We start from the raw sequence: 17,762 nt of genomic DNA, 5'->3' as shown, positions 1-17,762 counted from the left end.
TCCAGAAGCTACAGTGCATTTCCCCAGTTCCCTTTGCAACTCTGCAGCAGTCACCAAGAGACACTCCTTGCAGTTTTTCCAGTTTTTAAGAACATGTTAATACTGCTGATGTGAGAAGGACCCCATAGGGAGCAGGGTGAGAGATACCTTGCCAAAAGCAAATCCTTTTACACAGAGACGTACTGCTCAAGTTTCCAGGTTCTCAACCAAACAAGTCATTAGCCCGCATTAAACATGCTGATCCCCCTTTTCTTTGAACATTTCCAACATCACTGGATTCCCCCCTTTGATAGGAGGGAGGCTAAAGGGGGTAGCACTGCTTTTCAGGGTTCTTATCCTCACTGGCTAGTCGGCAAAGTTATTCCCTAGTGTTTGTGTCACTGTGAGCCACTACAGGACATATAATAAATACTGTGTGATGCCAACATTCAGTTCATTCTCTTCTTACCCTAATAGAATCCCTAATGAATTAATTCAACCTATTAATCATGCTTAAAAGAAAGATCTAGTTTATTAACACAATATTTAGTCACAGTGGTGTGGTGGTTTAGCCCTAGCTGGAGGCCAGACGTCCACCAAAGTCAGTCTATTACTCCCCTTTTTAGTTGGACAGGGGAGAAAATATATATTAAGAGGCTCAGGAGTCAAAATAAGGACAGGGAGAGATCACTCTAACATCAACGATGTGGGCAAAACAGACTCAACACAAAGTGAAGAAGAGAGAAACTTACTCTACTTTATTACACTGCACTACAAAGAACAATGAAGAAACCAGAGTTGGGAGCACGACCACATCTTAAAACAAACGTAACCAGATCTTAAAACACTTTCCCCCACCACTCCCTTCTTCGCAGACTTGAGTCAGGATTTTGCTCCCTTCTTCCCCCATTCACAGTACAGGGGGGGCAGGGACTGGGGAAAATGGGGTTCTTGATAGCACCTTCCCCCCACCCCTCCATTCTAAGCAGACTTCCTTTTAGTCATGATCTTACTCCCTTCTTCCCCCTGCTCGCAGTACAGGGAGGCAGGGACTAGGAAAAAATGGGGTTCTCAGTTACTTCTTCACAAGCTGTTTTCCAGATCTTAAGACACCTCTAACCTCCCTCCCCACTCCCTTCTTAGCAGACTTCACTCTAGCTATGATTTCACTCCCTTCTTCCCCCTGCTTGCAGTACAGGGGAGCAGGGACTGGGAGATGGGGGCTTCGGTCAGTCCCTTGCAAGTTGGTTTCCTTCTTGGCTGGGGGGGGCTGGGACATGGGACACATTCATTCCACACCCTCCCCCTGCTGCACTGTGGGGTCTCACCCACAGGATACAGTCCTCCATGAACCTCTCCAACGTGAAGCCTTTCCCCAGGGCTTTATCTATTCACCAGCTGCCCTGGCATGGGTCACTGCTATGGTGGGCAGTCATAAATCACAATGTCTCCCAGTCCCAGTCCTCTGTGGGGTCACCAGCCTCCCCCAGCAAACCTGTTCCAGTGCAAATCTCTCTCTCACTCATCTCTGTGTCTCTGTTTCTCTTCATGGCTGCAAATGCTGGCAGCAGCTTGTTCCAACGTAGGGTCACAACATTTCCTCTATGTCTCCACCTGCTCTATCCAGCGTGGAGCCCCTCTATGAGCTGCAGGTGGGATCTCAGCCTTTTCCATGGGTTTCTCCATGGGCTGCAGGGGCATCTTTCTCTCCGGCACTTGGGTCGTCTCCTCCCCTACCCTGTTCCGGCCTTGGTGTCTGCACAGCTCATTACATCTTCTCACTCCCTTCTCCGGTGGCAAAATGCAGCTACTTCCAGATTGTTTTCTCCTATCTGTGATTCTCAGAAGCGCTTTGACTATCTCTCGGGCCACAACTTTGGCCTTGAATTGCTCGTTGTTTATAGTTTAGGATGGCAGAAAACTGTAACTGCTGCTTAAGGAAACCGTCTCAGCAGCACAGCCTCACAAAACTGCAACAAGTGGTCTACAGAGCAGCACAGGATTAGATCATAGCAAGCAATGCCAGTCTCATGCATTTGCCTTTGTATCCTGCTGATAGATATTTTGGTCAAATTAAAATCATGGATGATTTCTGAAAGCTAATGGGCTCAGAAAACATGGCTGAAGAGTTCATTAAGGAATCACCTTCCCTACCATACAGAATAAGGTCATTTAGGTGGAACAATCATTTATATACAGGACTGCACAAATATATCATTATATCAATAGATCATTTATATAATTACTTTTGGAATGATCATTTATATCTTGGACTGCACAAATATATCATTCTTCTTTACTCCAGGTTGATGGATGCATAAATCCACATTTGTGACTGCAGACATTTTGTAATGTTGTCCACATCAGTCTCTTATTGAGAAGACTGTCATGGTTTAACCCCAGCCAGCAACTAAGCATCATGCAACTGCTTGCTCACACCTCCCCTTCCAAAACACAGTGCTATACCAACTACTAGAAAGAAAATTAGCTCTTACTTCAGCCAAAACCAGGACGAAGACACATCTGACATTTATCCCTATATCTAATAGAGATTAAGAGCCAAATTTTGTTCCTTTCATGCACAAGTACAAATTCCTGAGTGTAAAATCTGTCCATTGATACAAGATGAAGTGCTACAGCATGGTGCAGCAGGAGATCTTCCAGCTTTTCTACTTAAAACAATAGAAATATTATGGTTTCCTAACTTAGAGGGTTTGGAAGTGGGGTGTTTTTAAAATCAAACCCACACCATGCCTTCAGCAGCAGAGAAAAGTAGAGGAAGGCAGCCACAGAGAAGAAAAGGAAACATTATGCACATTTGAAAAGACCGTGCTGTCTCTCAGTTTCTTGTTAATTATATTTTCCAGGAGGCCTTATGCAATGGATGCTGGGTGGTTAAAAGCTGTACACACTTTGTTGTCACTACCCTCATGCTTGCTGACAGACTCCTCCCAGAATTAAGGATGTTTACTCTAAGCAGGCAATTCTGAGTTAAGCAATGTCCTCTACAAAAGCCTGTTTCTCTCTGATCACTGAAGGAACCTCAGAAAAGCTAAGATGAATAGTGCTCTGCAGCCTAGCCTGGCCTTAAATTCCATATTCTTGTCACAGCAAGGTGAGCGTACCATCAAGTATCCTGTTTAGCATCACTGGCTAAACAGTTATTAAGCAGCACAAAAAGCTAAGCAGATTTTATCATTTTCAACACGCAGTTGAATTGAGAATCCTGACTGTGAAACCACAAGTAAGATACCGAGCACCAATGTGCCAATCGGTTGCTATCAGGACACAGACGTTGACCTCAGTGGGAACTTACACAAGTGGTCTGTAGAACAGACACTGCAAACGCGGCATGTGGTCAGCAGGAGGTGCCTTTCACAAGACCAATAATTTCTATGCTCAAAGTAGGATTTAATGAAGAATTCACAGAAATTTTAGATGTACGCTTCTCAATAGCTCAGCTAATCCATTTGCAGCCAAAATACTTTTTTTACTCTTTCCACATATCTTACCTCTCCAATCATTTTCACATCTTCCCGTCCGTACCAATCTGGCTCATAAACTTCATGAAGAGATTCTGTAAGCTTCTTTGAGGCATCTTGCATCCCTGTAATTAGACAGGAGGAGAAACACATAACTGCAAACTACAAAAAGTAGTTGCTAAATATCTTTATTTTGATCCCCATGTACTGACTTTTCCCTCTAGCATAGTTTTTTTTTTAATTTTCCAGAGCTGAAACAAAACCTTTATGTTCACCCAGGCCCCCCAGGTTAACAAGAAATCTCCCTCTCAGAATGATTAATCCATCTTTATACACAGTAGCCATCACCTCTACCAAAACTTTGCCATGCAAAGATGTGTTTTTTCCTTTTCCCCTTTGTGGTTAATGCTTAGGATGATATATCACTAGCTAAGAATGGGCTCCTGAATGAAGGAGGGTTTTTTTGCCTAGAATATGACAGATTACAGATGATCTTCACATATTTTTCCAGGCAGGACCCATCTAAAATCTCCATTGCCACTACAATTAATCTTCTCATGAGGTAAAACAAAACCTCCACAGTATTGCCGTGCTTAAGGCAGCTGCTTCTGCCCACTCAGGGGCAAAGCACAGACAAAGAAGGCTGACATGGCTCATGCTCCACCCCTTCTGATACCTGAACTTTTGCCCTTAAGCAGGCTGCCTGCTAAACCTACCACGTATTCTCTGCGGCAGGCAGGCTAACAGAGCTGCCTGCTAATCCCTCCTGCAGCTTACATTCTGCTCTGTCACAAACCAGGCTAGGGCAGAGCACCTTTTTCCTAAGCAGACTTTGTTTTTTTAAGTGGTACAGGACTCAGGCTTAAGAGACTAAGACACCTAAAATCCCAAACCTGAGTCACGATAAAAGTTGCATCAACTTTTATACTTTTTTCAATCCCGAGAATCTGGTAACCACATCCCATTACAAAATATCAATCGAATCCAGCTGCAGCATGTGGCAAGTGAGTGTTGCAATGCCTGGCTTCCTCCATCAGGGACTTCTGTCTGAAATGTCCCCATGCCAAGATCATCCGTCCTACTCGCCTCCTACTGTACCTATACTAGGTTTACTGCCATACCAAAAGGAGTGTGTAGGTTTATGCCAAGCTGGTGGCTTCCCATTCTTTTTCATGCTTGTGGGCACAAACTCACAGCACCCAATGTTTGGGGTTTGGGTTTTTTTATTTGGTTGGTTTTCACATGGAATTATTTCTTATGCACTGATACCTTTTATGCATTATTCAGCACTAAAGCTAAGAGGATTAGTGTCAGCCATAGACTGCAGGCTGCCTCTCTCTCTGCTGTGTTTAACTGCTATCCCTGAGAAAGATGAATTGTTTGAAAGCAAGTCATTAAAGAACTAAGAAATGTAAAAAGATGTTTTACTGCTGATGAACAGGTAGAAATTTATATTTAGTATCAATTGTTTCATTTAGCACTGCTTCTTCTTGGTAATTCGGTCACTTATTTAATAACTATAAATGCCAAAATAATTGAATCGCTCAGGAAAAATTATGTCAAATAAACCAATCACTGAAGTCTGAGGCTCTTCCATGAAATCTTCCTGCTTTCTATGGGAAAGTGCTCCTGTCTTCAGAACCCCAAAGGACTCCTACAGGCCCCCATGTGGTAAGGGCCTCAGGGCTGGTGGTGCAGAGACATTTCCATTAAGCACCCTAGAGATTGCAGAGATTGCACCTTGTCCTGGCTCTTACTATTTAATTATTTGAATGGGAAAGAGAGCTTCATATGCAATGACCTATCCTGCCATAAGGGTTATATATCTGTTGTTGCTAGTTACCCGATACAGTTTCCACTGCAGCAATTAAATCATTGCATAATTCATTGCAAATTTTTACAGAATAATGATGTATAGTTTTATGGCTTCTAAGAAATCACATAATTGATTCTAAGATTTATGTATCTGGAGAATATTTGCTGGCAACTAGGCAGTAAAACGGCTTACAGCCCTTCAAAATCTCCTTTCCTTCCTGTAGACTGGTTATTATTTCTCACTAAATTAAGCCAGCTGAAAAGTATGGTGCTGCTTTTTCACAATGCAAGATTCCTTTTAACCTCTGCCACCTTGGTCTGTACATCCCCATCTGCACTGGTACTTGCAAAGGGCTTAGGGAAGAGAATGGGAGGCTGATTTAAGTTTTCTTAAACAACCGGCCCACAAAACTGTTAGTCACCTACAGCTCTCAAAGGCTTTAAAAAATAAATCATGAGGAAGAAAACCCAGATACACGTTGCCAAGGAGACTGGAAAAGACAGAAGACAGACATGAGATGACTATAGCTATGGAGAACAGTACACAGTCTCGTTAGTAGAAGCACCACTGATACAGAGCAAATGTTAAACTATCATGCAGGTGAAATAAAACAGCACATAAGAACTAGTGTCATGTTCAACAGCTTCATGACATGGTTCCTCTGAGGCCTTGAGTAACCAGCAGTAAAGATCAAGATCCAGCCAAGACTAAGAAGCCCCTCTGAATGTGTGATACTAACCCTCAAGCTGACATACTAACCGTCAAGCTGACAAGTATATTAAAATGTAGGGATAGAGGGTCAGAAGAATGCTCAATCAACTATTCCTTGCTTAAATCATGCCCCCATCTAGTACTTCCAACTTCCAATATTCAGTCAAAAGGCATGCAGCAAAATGAAACTTATTACTAGAGTTCACAGCATATCAGCTTAATGAAATGATTTTAGCGTAAGCTTGAACTGCTTTTATCACACCTGGAAGAGTACAAGGAAGTCAAGTGCATTATTTTCCAATGATATGACCGACGTTTTTCCCTGCAAAATGACCCTCTGATAACAGCATGCCTCCAAGGCTCAGATGTCCTAGGTGCTGAAAACCCACTCCAGTGCCTAAAATTCAGGGGTTCCCATAATGTGCACAGCCACGCAAAAATATTTTAACAATAGCAGGCAGTACTTCAAAGAATAGCAACAAAGAGACTGTAGCAGATGCTTGTTTTGCTTCTACCATTCAAAATCTGGAAGGTGCCTTTGCCACCGTGGATTTAGTCAGCTTTGGGAAAGCCCCAGCTTTGGGAAAGTCCCTGTGTTTGCGGACTACTGTCTTTTGCTGTCTTCCCACTCCACAGCGTGAAGGTGTGCCAATATGTGCACCAAGGATGCCCACTGGTGGCTTGTTGGCTTTGAGGAGTAACACCTTTTGTGAGCTGCTCATGGCAGCTGGGTCTTTTTTAAGACATATAGTTACTGAGGTGTTAGCGAACACTCTTCACTCTTGGTAAAAAAAGTCAGTCCAAACTATTTTCAAACATGGGCTTATAGACTGCAGCAAGGGAAAGATGCTGAACAGAAAAGCCTGGCTAAAAAGACAAAAGATGCACCATGAAAAATTTCTCACCAAGTTAAAATGAAAATTTGGTGTAAAGAGAGTAAACTAGCAAAATAACCATGAATGCACAAAGAACTGGAAGAGGGAAGGAGAGAGAAAGAAAATGAAACACGGAGGGGAGGATTGTTGTCACTAAGCAGCATGTAAACAGTCAGCCTAGGTGACAGAAAAGCCATCTGCTCAACAAACAGCTTCATCATGCTGCTTCTGAGTATCCATCTGACAATGTGTGGGGGAAGGGATTACTGAAAAAGAAGAAAATAAAATCAGTGTCCAATAGGATCGCATAATGGACTGGCATTGTGCAAAGCCCTACAAGGCAAAATATCCTTTGTCTCGTACAGGATTTTCCTTGCCCAGCCCATCCAACATAGCACAGTCAACAACATTATGTTACTGCTTTGCTCCCCATTTTAAAATTCCCATCAAAAAGAGCTTTCTTCCCCGCCTGCCAACAGTTGCTGAAGCTTTATTATGCCACAGTGATTTCCTTGGATGCTAATACTCATTTGTAAAGTTTTTCCTACTGGACAGGAGCCAGGTTAAAATATATTCACGCATATATATTTATCTCAAGAAGTCACCACTATTTCTCTGTTAGTTACCAACTTCTGTTCCCTTCCGTTAGCACCTGGCCTCCAATTCCTCTAAAGAGAGATGGTACGAGAAAGAGAATGCTCTGTGTATGGTGCTAAGTTGAGTGTGCTGGATTTACAGATGTCCAGTAGGACTTAAATAGCTGTTTACTTAATCTCTGATATGTAAGCACTGACTTAAATTGGACTTTCAATGCAGTATTGAAAGACATCTCATTTGATTTTTAAACATGGAAAAAATGGATTGAGGAGTCAGAAAGACATGAGAAATCACATTGTCACTGGGAGTGTGGTTTTGGAGAGAGGAGATCATCGTCCAGCTAGTAATACCTGGGAATGTTAGTTGTGGAGATCAAGTAATCACTTGCCTTGCACAGGGTATTATCACATTGCAGCACTTGCAGATATGAGCAAGATGACACGTAGATTTTGTGGGTGGTCAAAATACATGCAATGTGAGAATCTGGGCAGCAGCCCTGCATATAAAGGACAGCCAAGGAAGAGCCATACATGTAAGACTGTACAGGTGAATTGACATCAAAGGCGCAGAATCCCTAGCAACAGGCTAAAGAGCCTGTGCTGGATTCAAAGCAGAAAAGCAGACTACTCAATTTGTCTTTATGTACCTTAAACAAACCTACCTCTCTCAATTTTTAACAGAAGTTTACTTTCTGAAAACATGACAAAACTTAAAAATCACCTTTGATGGCTGCTAGATATCCTCTCAGCTCTCTCTGGAGCCTGGAACCCTCTGCCTGGATAAGAAAAAAAACAAAAAAGAAAAAAAGTGAAAACACATTTTAGTTATATTTTATGCCTTAAAACATGCGTACAGTATGTCAAGCATAACAACAAAAAGCAGTTTTGGGAGCTGATAAACAGCATCATACGTTGCAAGCGTGCATGGGCTTACACAAAAAAAGGTGGCCTGGCCAAGATGGTATACATAGTGTACTCTCTAGGCTAAAATTTCTGGTTCTATTTTATCAGTCACCTGCACATGGCAGAATTCCAGCCCAAGAAAGATAGGTATATTTTATGGCCAAGGCCCAGCTCAAGTCAATCTGGCCAGTGTCCTAACCTGAAACACACCATACCATCAAGAATGGCGTACGTTCACTTCAAACCAGACAAAGAAAGATAGTCTAGACTTGCTGAAAATCCATGTCCTCACAGAAATGGCTTACTAATTTTGCAAACAGTTTTCCAAGAATTTTAACATTTTAATATGTTGGAAGCAAATAACTACTAAAAAACAATAGCATTCATTATTTTGCTTAACTTGGCTAGAGCATATCCCAGTCTGCAGTGAAATCTTAACTGCTTCTTTGGTAAATACATTAAAAAGATCTCTACCATATACCAACAACCACTGGCAACCTCAGAATAGACAGCATGGGTTGCTTTATCTCTGACTATGTCAAGTTCAACTTTACAACAAGGATTTGCAATAAAATCTGTGCTGCATTGTTAAAAAGCTATTCTCCAGGACACCTGCAGTAGCCTGAAGATTCTGGAAATGCTCTGTGTTTATCAGTTCCCAACATCCTTTCAAATTATTTATTTCAGCAGTGGGAAACTATAGAAATATCAGCTTGCAGTTATATTTTGTCACATACACCATATGGAAAAATCAGCTGCAAAATATGACTGTTTTAGAGGTTTTCTCTCTTTTTTCTTTTTTTTGTGTGTGTATGAAAGTTAGACTCCAACAGGTCGTATGTGTGAATACTTTAGGAGGCAGAGTCTCAACTGGTATAACTGGCTAAAACTCCACTGAAGTCAAAGGACTTCTGACATCAGTATAGGATTTGCCATCAGCAACAGTGATGTCAGAACCTTCAGACACAGAGAATCATAAGAAATTCAGGTTGAAAGGTACTGTCTGGATCTTTGAATAAATCTACCTGCAGCCACATTAAATCCAAATGGTGGTTCTCAAAGAATGCCCATTTTCCTAGCCAGTACCCCTACCAAACTCACTTGCCTCTTCCAGCTCCCTGCAGGGAACTGATGGCCTTTAGAACTGGATCAAGAGCCCCCAATTTTCATTATACTGTAAGAGAACAACTGTTTTAAGATCCTGGAAATATTAGAGTTTAGAAGGTAAAAAAGATGGCTGAGAGGACTTAGAAAGCAGACTGATATCACTTTATTGATTCAACAGAAGGCTGCTTTTACACTAACTTGATCTGAAGTAAAACTCCTTTCTGAATATAAATCCATCAATCAACTAAATTCTGAGCACAGGGAACAAGGCAATACCTGAGAAGCTGCTGAGTAACAGTTAAGAGCACAAGCAGCACCCGGACCCCAAATTTGTCTCCTGTTTGAGATTTGAAAGCAAACCTTTCCCTTGCTTTGGGATAAAGCTGCGTGTCAAAGCAAGGGCCAGATAGGCACACATTGAGTAATCACTGGATTAAACCTCAGCTTAATTACTCACAAAACAATGGAAGTTCTGAAAGTAGTGGTAGCTTGGTGTTGTGTCCCTTATGTTGTGTCCGTATGTGTGTAGTACATCTTCATACTGCCTTTTTAGTAAAAAGTTCCACCCTAACACATCATAACAACACATTTTATCATCCTACATAACACGGTAGCATCCTAACACACTTCGGAAGTGTAAATATGTGGGAGAATGAGGAGGAAAGTTCTCCTTTTATAAACACCAGTCTCCTCTTGGGAGGATCCCTGGTCCTTTGAGAAGTCACACGAAGGTAGAGAAACGATCTTTCCAATTTGTATCCTCTCTGTCCTGAGCAGCAATATAGTCTTTTGGCTTGTGGTGAAAAAGGGAAGCAGATACACATAGCAGCTTGATTCTTTATCATGATATGGCTGAAGATGTGCTCATTAGGTAATAATTTTTAGTTATTAAAGAACTTTGAATGGTTCAGAGCTATTAGCTGTCCTTATGTCCAGTAAAAGGCCTATACTTACTCATGGACATGCCATTTTGTCACTAAGCAGCACATCATAAACAGCATGCCAGGAACACGCACTGCTCAAACACCACGTTTATAACAGTGCTGTGGTGTGTTTTTACTACAGGTACTGTAAACTGCTATGAGATCTTTTGCTGCTGGTTATCTTCATGAGTCATCAGCAACCACTGCTCAGGAAAACACAGCAGGGAAAGTCAAAGCAGTAAAGCACAATGCAGTATCTTGCCATATGTGCTGTTACAAATTCTGACAATTCATTCAAAGGAATAATTTTAACACAAATCTCCCTCAGTCTAGGTTATTAACAGGTCACAAGCCATTGAAATATCTAAGCAACACAGAGCCTTATGAATTTTTCTTCATTAGCAAACATATAACATACGACATCTAAGGCCCCACAGGGCAGGCAGCTCCCAGTGAATTTGAGAGAAAATCTTTCAGTTCCAATGGCAACAGAATCAGACCTTTCTATACAACACCAGAAATAAAAATTTGCATCAAAAGACTTCAGCCTTGTGAATTCTGGAAAGAGTGCCTCTAGTCCACACATTTTGCTATAGTAAACTCACTGTTCATGAGGGTATAGACCCTTTTCTCACTTAACAGACTAATACTCACAGGATGAAAAAATTGCTTTACTGGCACCCAAAACTTTGCAAACCAAGGTGTATTTGTTTTAAAAAGCACTGTTTTAAGCAATGACACATATTTCATATTCTCCCACTTTTTCATGTTTCCAATCTGTTAGATGAATTCATCTGGTAGTTCTGAAACCTCGGTTACAAGTATCTTCATTAAGGCCGTCAATTTTGTTAATTGAGATGCAGTTTCTTGAAAAGAATGAAAACTAGGTGTCATTTTGCAGATGTTGTGTTTCTCTGAAATGAGATTTCCCAAGAAAGCAGTGATGCTTCCTTTATAATTTCATAATTTCTTTTACTTGTTCTACATGAAGCAGCAATATGAGTCAGAGTTTCATATTATGCAAGAAAACTCCAGAGAGAAATCTTAACAGCACAGTTCATAGCAAACTTCTCACAGTCACAGCAAGCATGTTCTCACCAGGCTCCAGCACCAAAAATCAGTGGTCTTAGCTCACCTGGTCACACTCAAGATAGAAATTACCAGAAATCTGTCCGGCAATCCAGTTAAACTTCACAAAAGAGCAAGGTAGGCATGCTGACCACCCAAAGCAACATCCTTTACTAGGAAAATCAACACAGGTCTCCATAGCCATGTCCCAAACAACAGCTGGTTACTCTGAACACTGTAGCATACAGTCAGTACTGCTGTCAGCTTCCCTTTTCAACTCTCTGGTCTTATTGCATAGGTCAGTATTATGAAGCCAGTAGAGACACATGCACTCAGTGAGAAAAGGAGGCTCAGTGTTTCAGAATCATGTTATCAACAGCCACAGGTCTTACACGTATTTACAGCAGCACTAAGCCTTATCAGTACTACAGATTCTTGTCTATGGTTAGTTTTGGTTTTCTTTTTAAAGAATTTTGTCATTTCATCACTAAGACGTCAGGGAAATAGCTCAAAATAAAGCCTTTTCTGTATCATCTGGATGATTACCTTTATTGTAATGTGCAGTTACTAGCTGCAATGTAAAGCAGCACTGTCTCTCTGAACACTTTAGGTAGTATTTACTAGTAGGTCTTTTAGGGAACTCAGAAGTATGAATCCAAAGGACTATTCTGTTAAGTGAAGCTTAACAAAATAAGAAGCTATTGGGACAAATACATAATTCAGTATAAAATATATCTACATATCAGCATACTCTATTTTACCATTTCTCAGTCTTACAGTTTCTAGAACTGACTCCCAGATTGCGGAATGCTTTTCCTTAAAGAAATTAGTTTCTTCCTTTTTCTTTCTACAAGCTGTAGTTTGGGTTTTGAATTATTTCTCTAATGCATCACTTGAAAATACTTGGGTTTGCAACCTTCTCTAGAAACACAGAGGGGTTTTTTGGCATCCTAGTACCTACCAAGACAGCACCAAAATTGAGGCCCAATCACTAAAGTAGCTAAAGAGGAAGAATTTCACTGTTGTAATTATGAAGTAAAATGATGAATTGGAACAAACTGCATCAAACCAAACAGGCTCCTCAGACAATATGGACTAATCCAAAAAGTATGAACTCTAAAGGTAAGCACCATGGTGTTCTGCCTCACATTAGTAAAAACTCCCAGCAGCAGGGTGAGAAAGCTCTCTGCCTGCAGTGATGCTCAACCAGCTAACCCTTTCACTGAAACCTCAGTCTCCATTTCAGATGAGCAGTGAACAGAAAATACTTGGCACCCTTCTTAAATGAAATTGCAACCTTCTTGCCTCACAACTAAACCTCTCCCTGTCCAAGAAGGATCCTACCTTCATACCTATAAAATGTTCCTATAGGCATATTCACGGCCTCAGAGTAGAGGCCAGAATAATGGCTTTAATGAAAATTTGGGGTGTGTAGAGACAGCAAGTGCAGTCTACGATTCTACGGCTAAAAATAATCTATACATATTAAAAGCCAAGCTACACTTACTGAAAACATACTTGACCCCTGTTTATCTCTGTAGCTGCATATCCATAACCATATTCTTAAATAACATATAACCTATCTATTAACAGGTCTGGTAGAAAATAGTCCAGAACTGCTTGTTGTGAACTGGATCACACTCAGTTAGCATGTTAAATCCCAAGGTACCTTATCCTGAAGAAACATATACCAGTCTGCTGTAAAAATAGTCAGAAATAATTTGATCATTCATCTGCACTGCCCGTGAGAAAACAATTATCACAGTTACTAAAGCTGCAGAGGTGTAATAGTTTATATTCAAGGGGCAATTAAAGTCAGCCCAGTGTGACAGTGGTCTAGGCTCTAGATTTGGAGCAATCAATGGGTAGAACTGAAAAAGCAAAAACACTGGATCAGATGCGGTCTCCTTTGAAGTGAGGGATTAGTTGGAATGGATCAGGGCTGCTCCTGCAGAGATAATTTTGTAGCATAAAACAGAGGACCTCACGTTGCTGGGTATCCTGCCTGACTGGAAATTAATGAGGTTGAGATAAAATTTAATAGTACACTATGTCTCTTCTTGTCTCAGGAAAAATGAGCTCTCAGGCATAAGATCATTATTAAATGTACATTTCAGGATGAAATAGTAATCAGCAGCAAAATCCCTCCCATAGCCCCCCCAAAATACTTTGTGCATTGTATTGCCTGTATTTGTCTTAGTGGCCATCTGGTACCTGATGTACGCTTTGGGACTGCCCGTGAAAAGACGCCTGTCAGATGCAGTCCCCTTGAATGCACTTTACAGATGCTTCTTGGCTCACAGAACAAAAAAGCTCTGTCCTGCTAGTCTAGATCATGTTTTCCCATGTCTGGATTACTTCAGATTAACTACCAGGGACAGCATTTGGCATCATCTTCATTTACCGAAGGAGTATCCTATGGACAGAGCAGTACTGAACCAACAGTATGTTGCAACTAAAGAAGTATCAAGAATCCCCTCCAGTTTAGTATGGGATTCCACAGGCAACCAAGGAAATCTGGGTATCAGCTACAGGGAAACAGTGTCTCCTAGTAAGAGTAATTTTAAAGCTCAAACTTTTTCATTGATTGCCTGGATTATTTTCGCTATGTCAAGACCATACACAAGATCAGTAGAATGAGAGATCTAAGGGGAGGACCCATCTGGAGTACTGTGTCCAGGTCTAGGGCCTGCAATACAAGAAAGATGTAGAATTGTTGAAGAGGGTTCAGGAGAGCCACGAAGATGATTAGAGGGCTGGAGCACCTCCCCTGTGAAGAAGGGATGAGGGAGCTGGGCTTGCCCAGCTTAGAGAAGAGAAGGCTGTGAGGGGACCTCATTGCAGCCTTCCAGTACCTGAAGGGAACATACAAATAGGAGGGGAATCAATAGATAATGTCAGGACAAGGGGGAATGGATTAAAACTAAAGGAAGGAAGGTTCAGATTAGATATTAGGGTGAGCTTTTTTTACAGAGAGAGTGGTGAGGTGCTGGAAAAGGCTGCTCAGAGAGGTGGTGGATGCCCTGTCCCTGGAAGTAAGTGTTCAAGGCCAGGTTGGATGGGGCCCTGGGCAACCTTGTGTAGATCCAGGCCTGGAGGTTGGTGGCCCTGCCTGTGGCAGGGGGGTTGGAACTCTGTAATCCTTGGGGTCCCTTCCAACCCATGCCATTCTGTGATTCTATAATAAGGTAGGTTTAAAGATGGTCAAATATATATATAGGAAATCTAATAATTCTCAGAGAAAAGAAGGTGTTGCAGAACACAGGCTGCATATCACAGGATTACAGCACATATTGATGCTTCCCTTCTTCGTCATGTCCTTCATTCAACTCCAGATTAAGACACCTATGACTGTCTACATGAGTTGGGTGCCTCTCCTCATTGCAGAGCTCTTCATTGCAGCCTGTGGAGTCAGGAGGGCAATTAAGGAAACTCAAAAGCCAAATCCATTCACTCAGCATAGCTCTCCAGTGCCTTTTGTGATATCGTGCAAGATATCCACAAACAGGAAACAAAACCAGTCTTAAGAGAGCTGCTAGCTTTGTGGAATAGCATTTGGAAGCCAGGGAGGACACACTAGGGACTTGCAAGTGGCAACAGATACCAACATATAGGCAACTGACAAACTTCAGCAGCTGCTCAACCCAGCAGACCTGAGCCAGAAGCCATGAGTGACCCCAGCACAGGCCATGACTTCACTGACAGGTGCATTCCTGCAAGGTTTGAGCCAGGTGCTGGTATGATAAGCAATTGGCATTCCTTCACCTGGCAAAGGTATGAACCACAATCCAGGGTCTGTTGGGGGAATCAAGAAGATGCAGCTGAAGCACGGGTCCCCAAGCCATGGGGACCAGCACACTTGTGACATGGCTCAGGGAGAGACCACTTGCCCAGGGCTGAGCTAAAAGGGGACTCTAGGCCTGTCTACATGGTTAGGAGTCCTACATGGGAATGAACAGAGCCATTAAGACCTAAGAGACTGATGGGCTTGTGTCTTGGCCCTCCAGACCACACTGCCTAATTTCACACATGTGTCTGGAAAAACTCCAACGCAGACACTCACATTTAGGTGTCACAATCCGACACTGGATGACCTCTCAGAAGCAGGGTTCAGCTGCCAAAACATGTGTCTGTTGCTGCTGGAGATGCCATGGGGTGCTCCAGAGGACCATGGGGCCAGCAAGTATGACGCAGGACTGTGGGCACAGCCAAGTGACTGGAGCAACTGCTGAAGCCAGGCGTGTCTAGTGCCTGTGTGTAGTTGGCGAATCTTATCTTTGGTATCTTAGGTCATTAATTAATTGTATGAAATCAGTGGCATGTCTGATGCAAAAAAAGCACTTTAATGAACATTATTTTTCCCTCTGAACAACTTCAGTCAACATTGTCCCATAGCTGTAAGGCGGGTAAATTTGTAGGTGTGAAACACAGACCTGGCCAGATTAAGACTTTTCAGGACCCCTAATAATTACAGCCAAGAAGCAGCTGTTACTGTGAGACACACATTAAGTACAGCAGCCCACAGAAGCATGTTCTGCTCACTCAATGATGAAAAAAAAAACCAAAAGAGTCTTAGTTTCCACTTGAATGAAAACTAGCAACAACAGCACTTGACATTTGACTTTATTCTGACAACATGTCACAGGCAGCCACTTTTCTAGTAGCAACTGGTATATCTCTGTATGTATATATACATTACATAATGGCTTTAAACACTAAAATGTATTTTAATTATACTCTGTAAACTAAGTCTCATAACTACATAAGGGAAAAATAATGAGGTAAATATGCATAGACACAAGTTAGAATATTGACCTCTTACAAAATCAAAACAAGCACTCTGAGTCATTACAATATACTTAGGGATAAGGGAATTGATAGTTTACCTCCTGTCAAAAAAAAGTGCATAAGATTCAGTTGCTTGAACAACAGAATTGAGATGAAATTTCAGGTAAAATTCCAAGCAACTTGATGATATTTTCACAGTGGAGAGAAATATGCAGGATTTGTCTTTTTTTCCTCTCTCTCAACTTCAGGGTCAATTAAGAGGCTGAGCACATCCACAATTAGCTGTGCAGAGAAAAAAATCTAAGCCTCAAGAAATTTCTTGAAATACACCAAAAATCTGTGTGATATATGAGTTTTTACATTCTTTTTGTTCCATAATTTTTTATTTAGAGTGGCAATGTCCAGTTTACAGCTTAAATGGAAAGTGAATAACAGCTGTATTCACTGTTAAAAATCAAAGACTTTTACTGTTGGTTTCCACTGAAGCATCTTAACCGCTTCTAACAGGGAAAGTCCTGAGGCTCTGCAAAGCCACTATTCTCTGTTCTCTCCAGACCAGGGTTGAGTCAGTTTCTCCACGGTGATTCAACTCCATAATTCAAGTTGGGTTGTCAAGTCCAGAACAGACTCTTATCTGGCTGTATTCAGAAAGAGATGGGAATGGATCACTGGATAGCCTTAACGAGCTATTCCTACAGATAGGTCTGCTGGACATACCTTTACACAGAGCCTGCTGTTGAGTTTGGTACATACTCACCATCTAGTCTGCTATGGAGGCAAGGACTAGCATGTTCAGACTTCAGTTTTGCAGTTATCTACTGGGTAATGAGCACTATTCTCTTTCTTTTCCCTGAGCTGAACCGGGAGTCCTCACTTGCTGTGTTTAAATTAACAAAAAGATCATTCTATCCGTATGACCAGTTGAGCTCCCAAGTTTTGCAGGCTCAATAAGGGAGGGAAACAAGAAAAACTATTTTCACAGCTCTGAGCTTACTAGGATTCCCAGAGCACAGAACTGAAGTGGCAGCCTTCCTCAAAATCAAATGTTGGTAGATGAAATCGGAATCGTAGGGGTTGGAAGGGACCTCGAGAAATCATCGGGTCCAACCCCCCCTGCCAAAGAAGGCTCCCCAGCTCATACTGCGAAGATAGGTGTTCAGACAGGTCTTGAATATCTCCAGAGAAGGAGACTCCACAATCCCCCTGGGCAGCCTGTCCCAGGGCTCTGTCACCCTCACTGTGTAAAAGTTCTTCCGCATGTTGGTGAGGAACTTCCTGTGCTCCAGCTTGCAGCCACTGCCCCTTGTCCGGTCTCCACAGACCACTGAAAAGGGGCTGGTTATTTCCCCCTGCATCCCATGCTTAATATATTTATAAATATTAATAAGGTCCCTCCCCTTAGTCTTCTGAACAGTCCCAGCTCACTCAGCCTTTCCTCATAGGGGAGATGTTCCAGGCCCTTAATCATCTTCATAGCCCACCTCTGGACTCTTTCCTGGAGATCCCTGTCTTTT

General features: G+C 41.9%; 1 protein-coding gene across 1 annotated transcript in view; it reads right to left on the bottom strand.

Annotated features, from left to right (window-relative positions):
• The window catches only part of AMPH (amphiphysin), a gene marked incomplete at its 5' end in the record, with an annotated part of 110,557 nt that overhangs the window by 46,801 nt on the left and 45,994 nt on the right, over positions 1–17,762 (bottom strand). Inside the window, 2 exons of the mRNA XM_084280548.1 lie at positions 3,492–3,586; positions 8,181–8,235. Coding sequence (XP_084136674.1) covers positions 3,492–3,586; positions 8,181–8,235 — 150 coding nt within the window. The remainder of the gene's footprint in view (positions 1–3,491; positions 3,587–8,180; positions 8,236–17,762) is intronic.

The sequence above is a fragment of the Gallinula chloropus genome (assembly GCF_964237585.1).
Source record: "Gallinula chloropus genome assembly, chromosome: 2".
Lineage (NCBI taxonomy): Eukaryota > Metazoa > Chordata > Aves > Gruiformes > Rallidae > Gallinula > Gallinula chloropus.
Note: the sequence above shows the minus strand (reverse complement) of the source record. Positions and strands in the feature narration are given on the sequence as shown.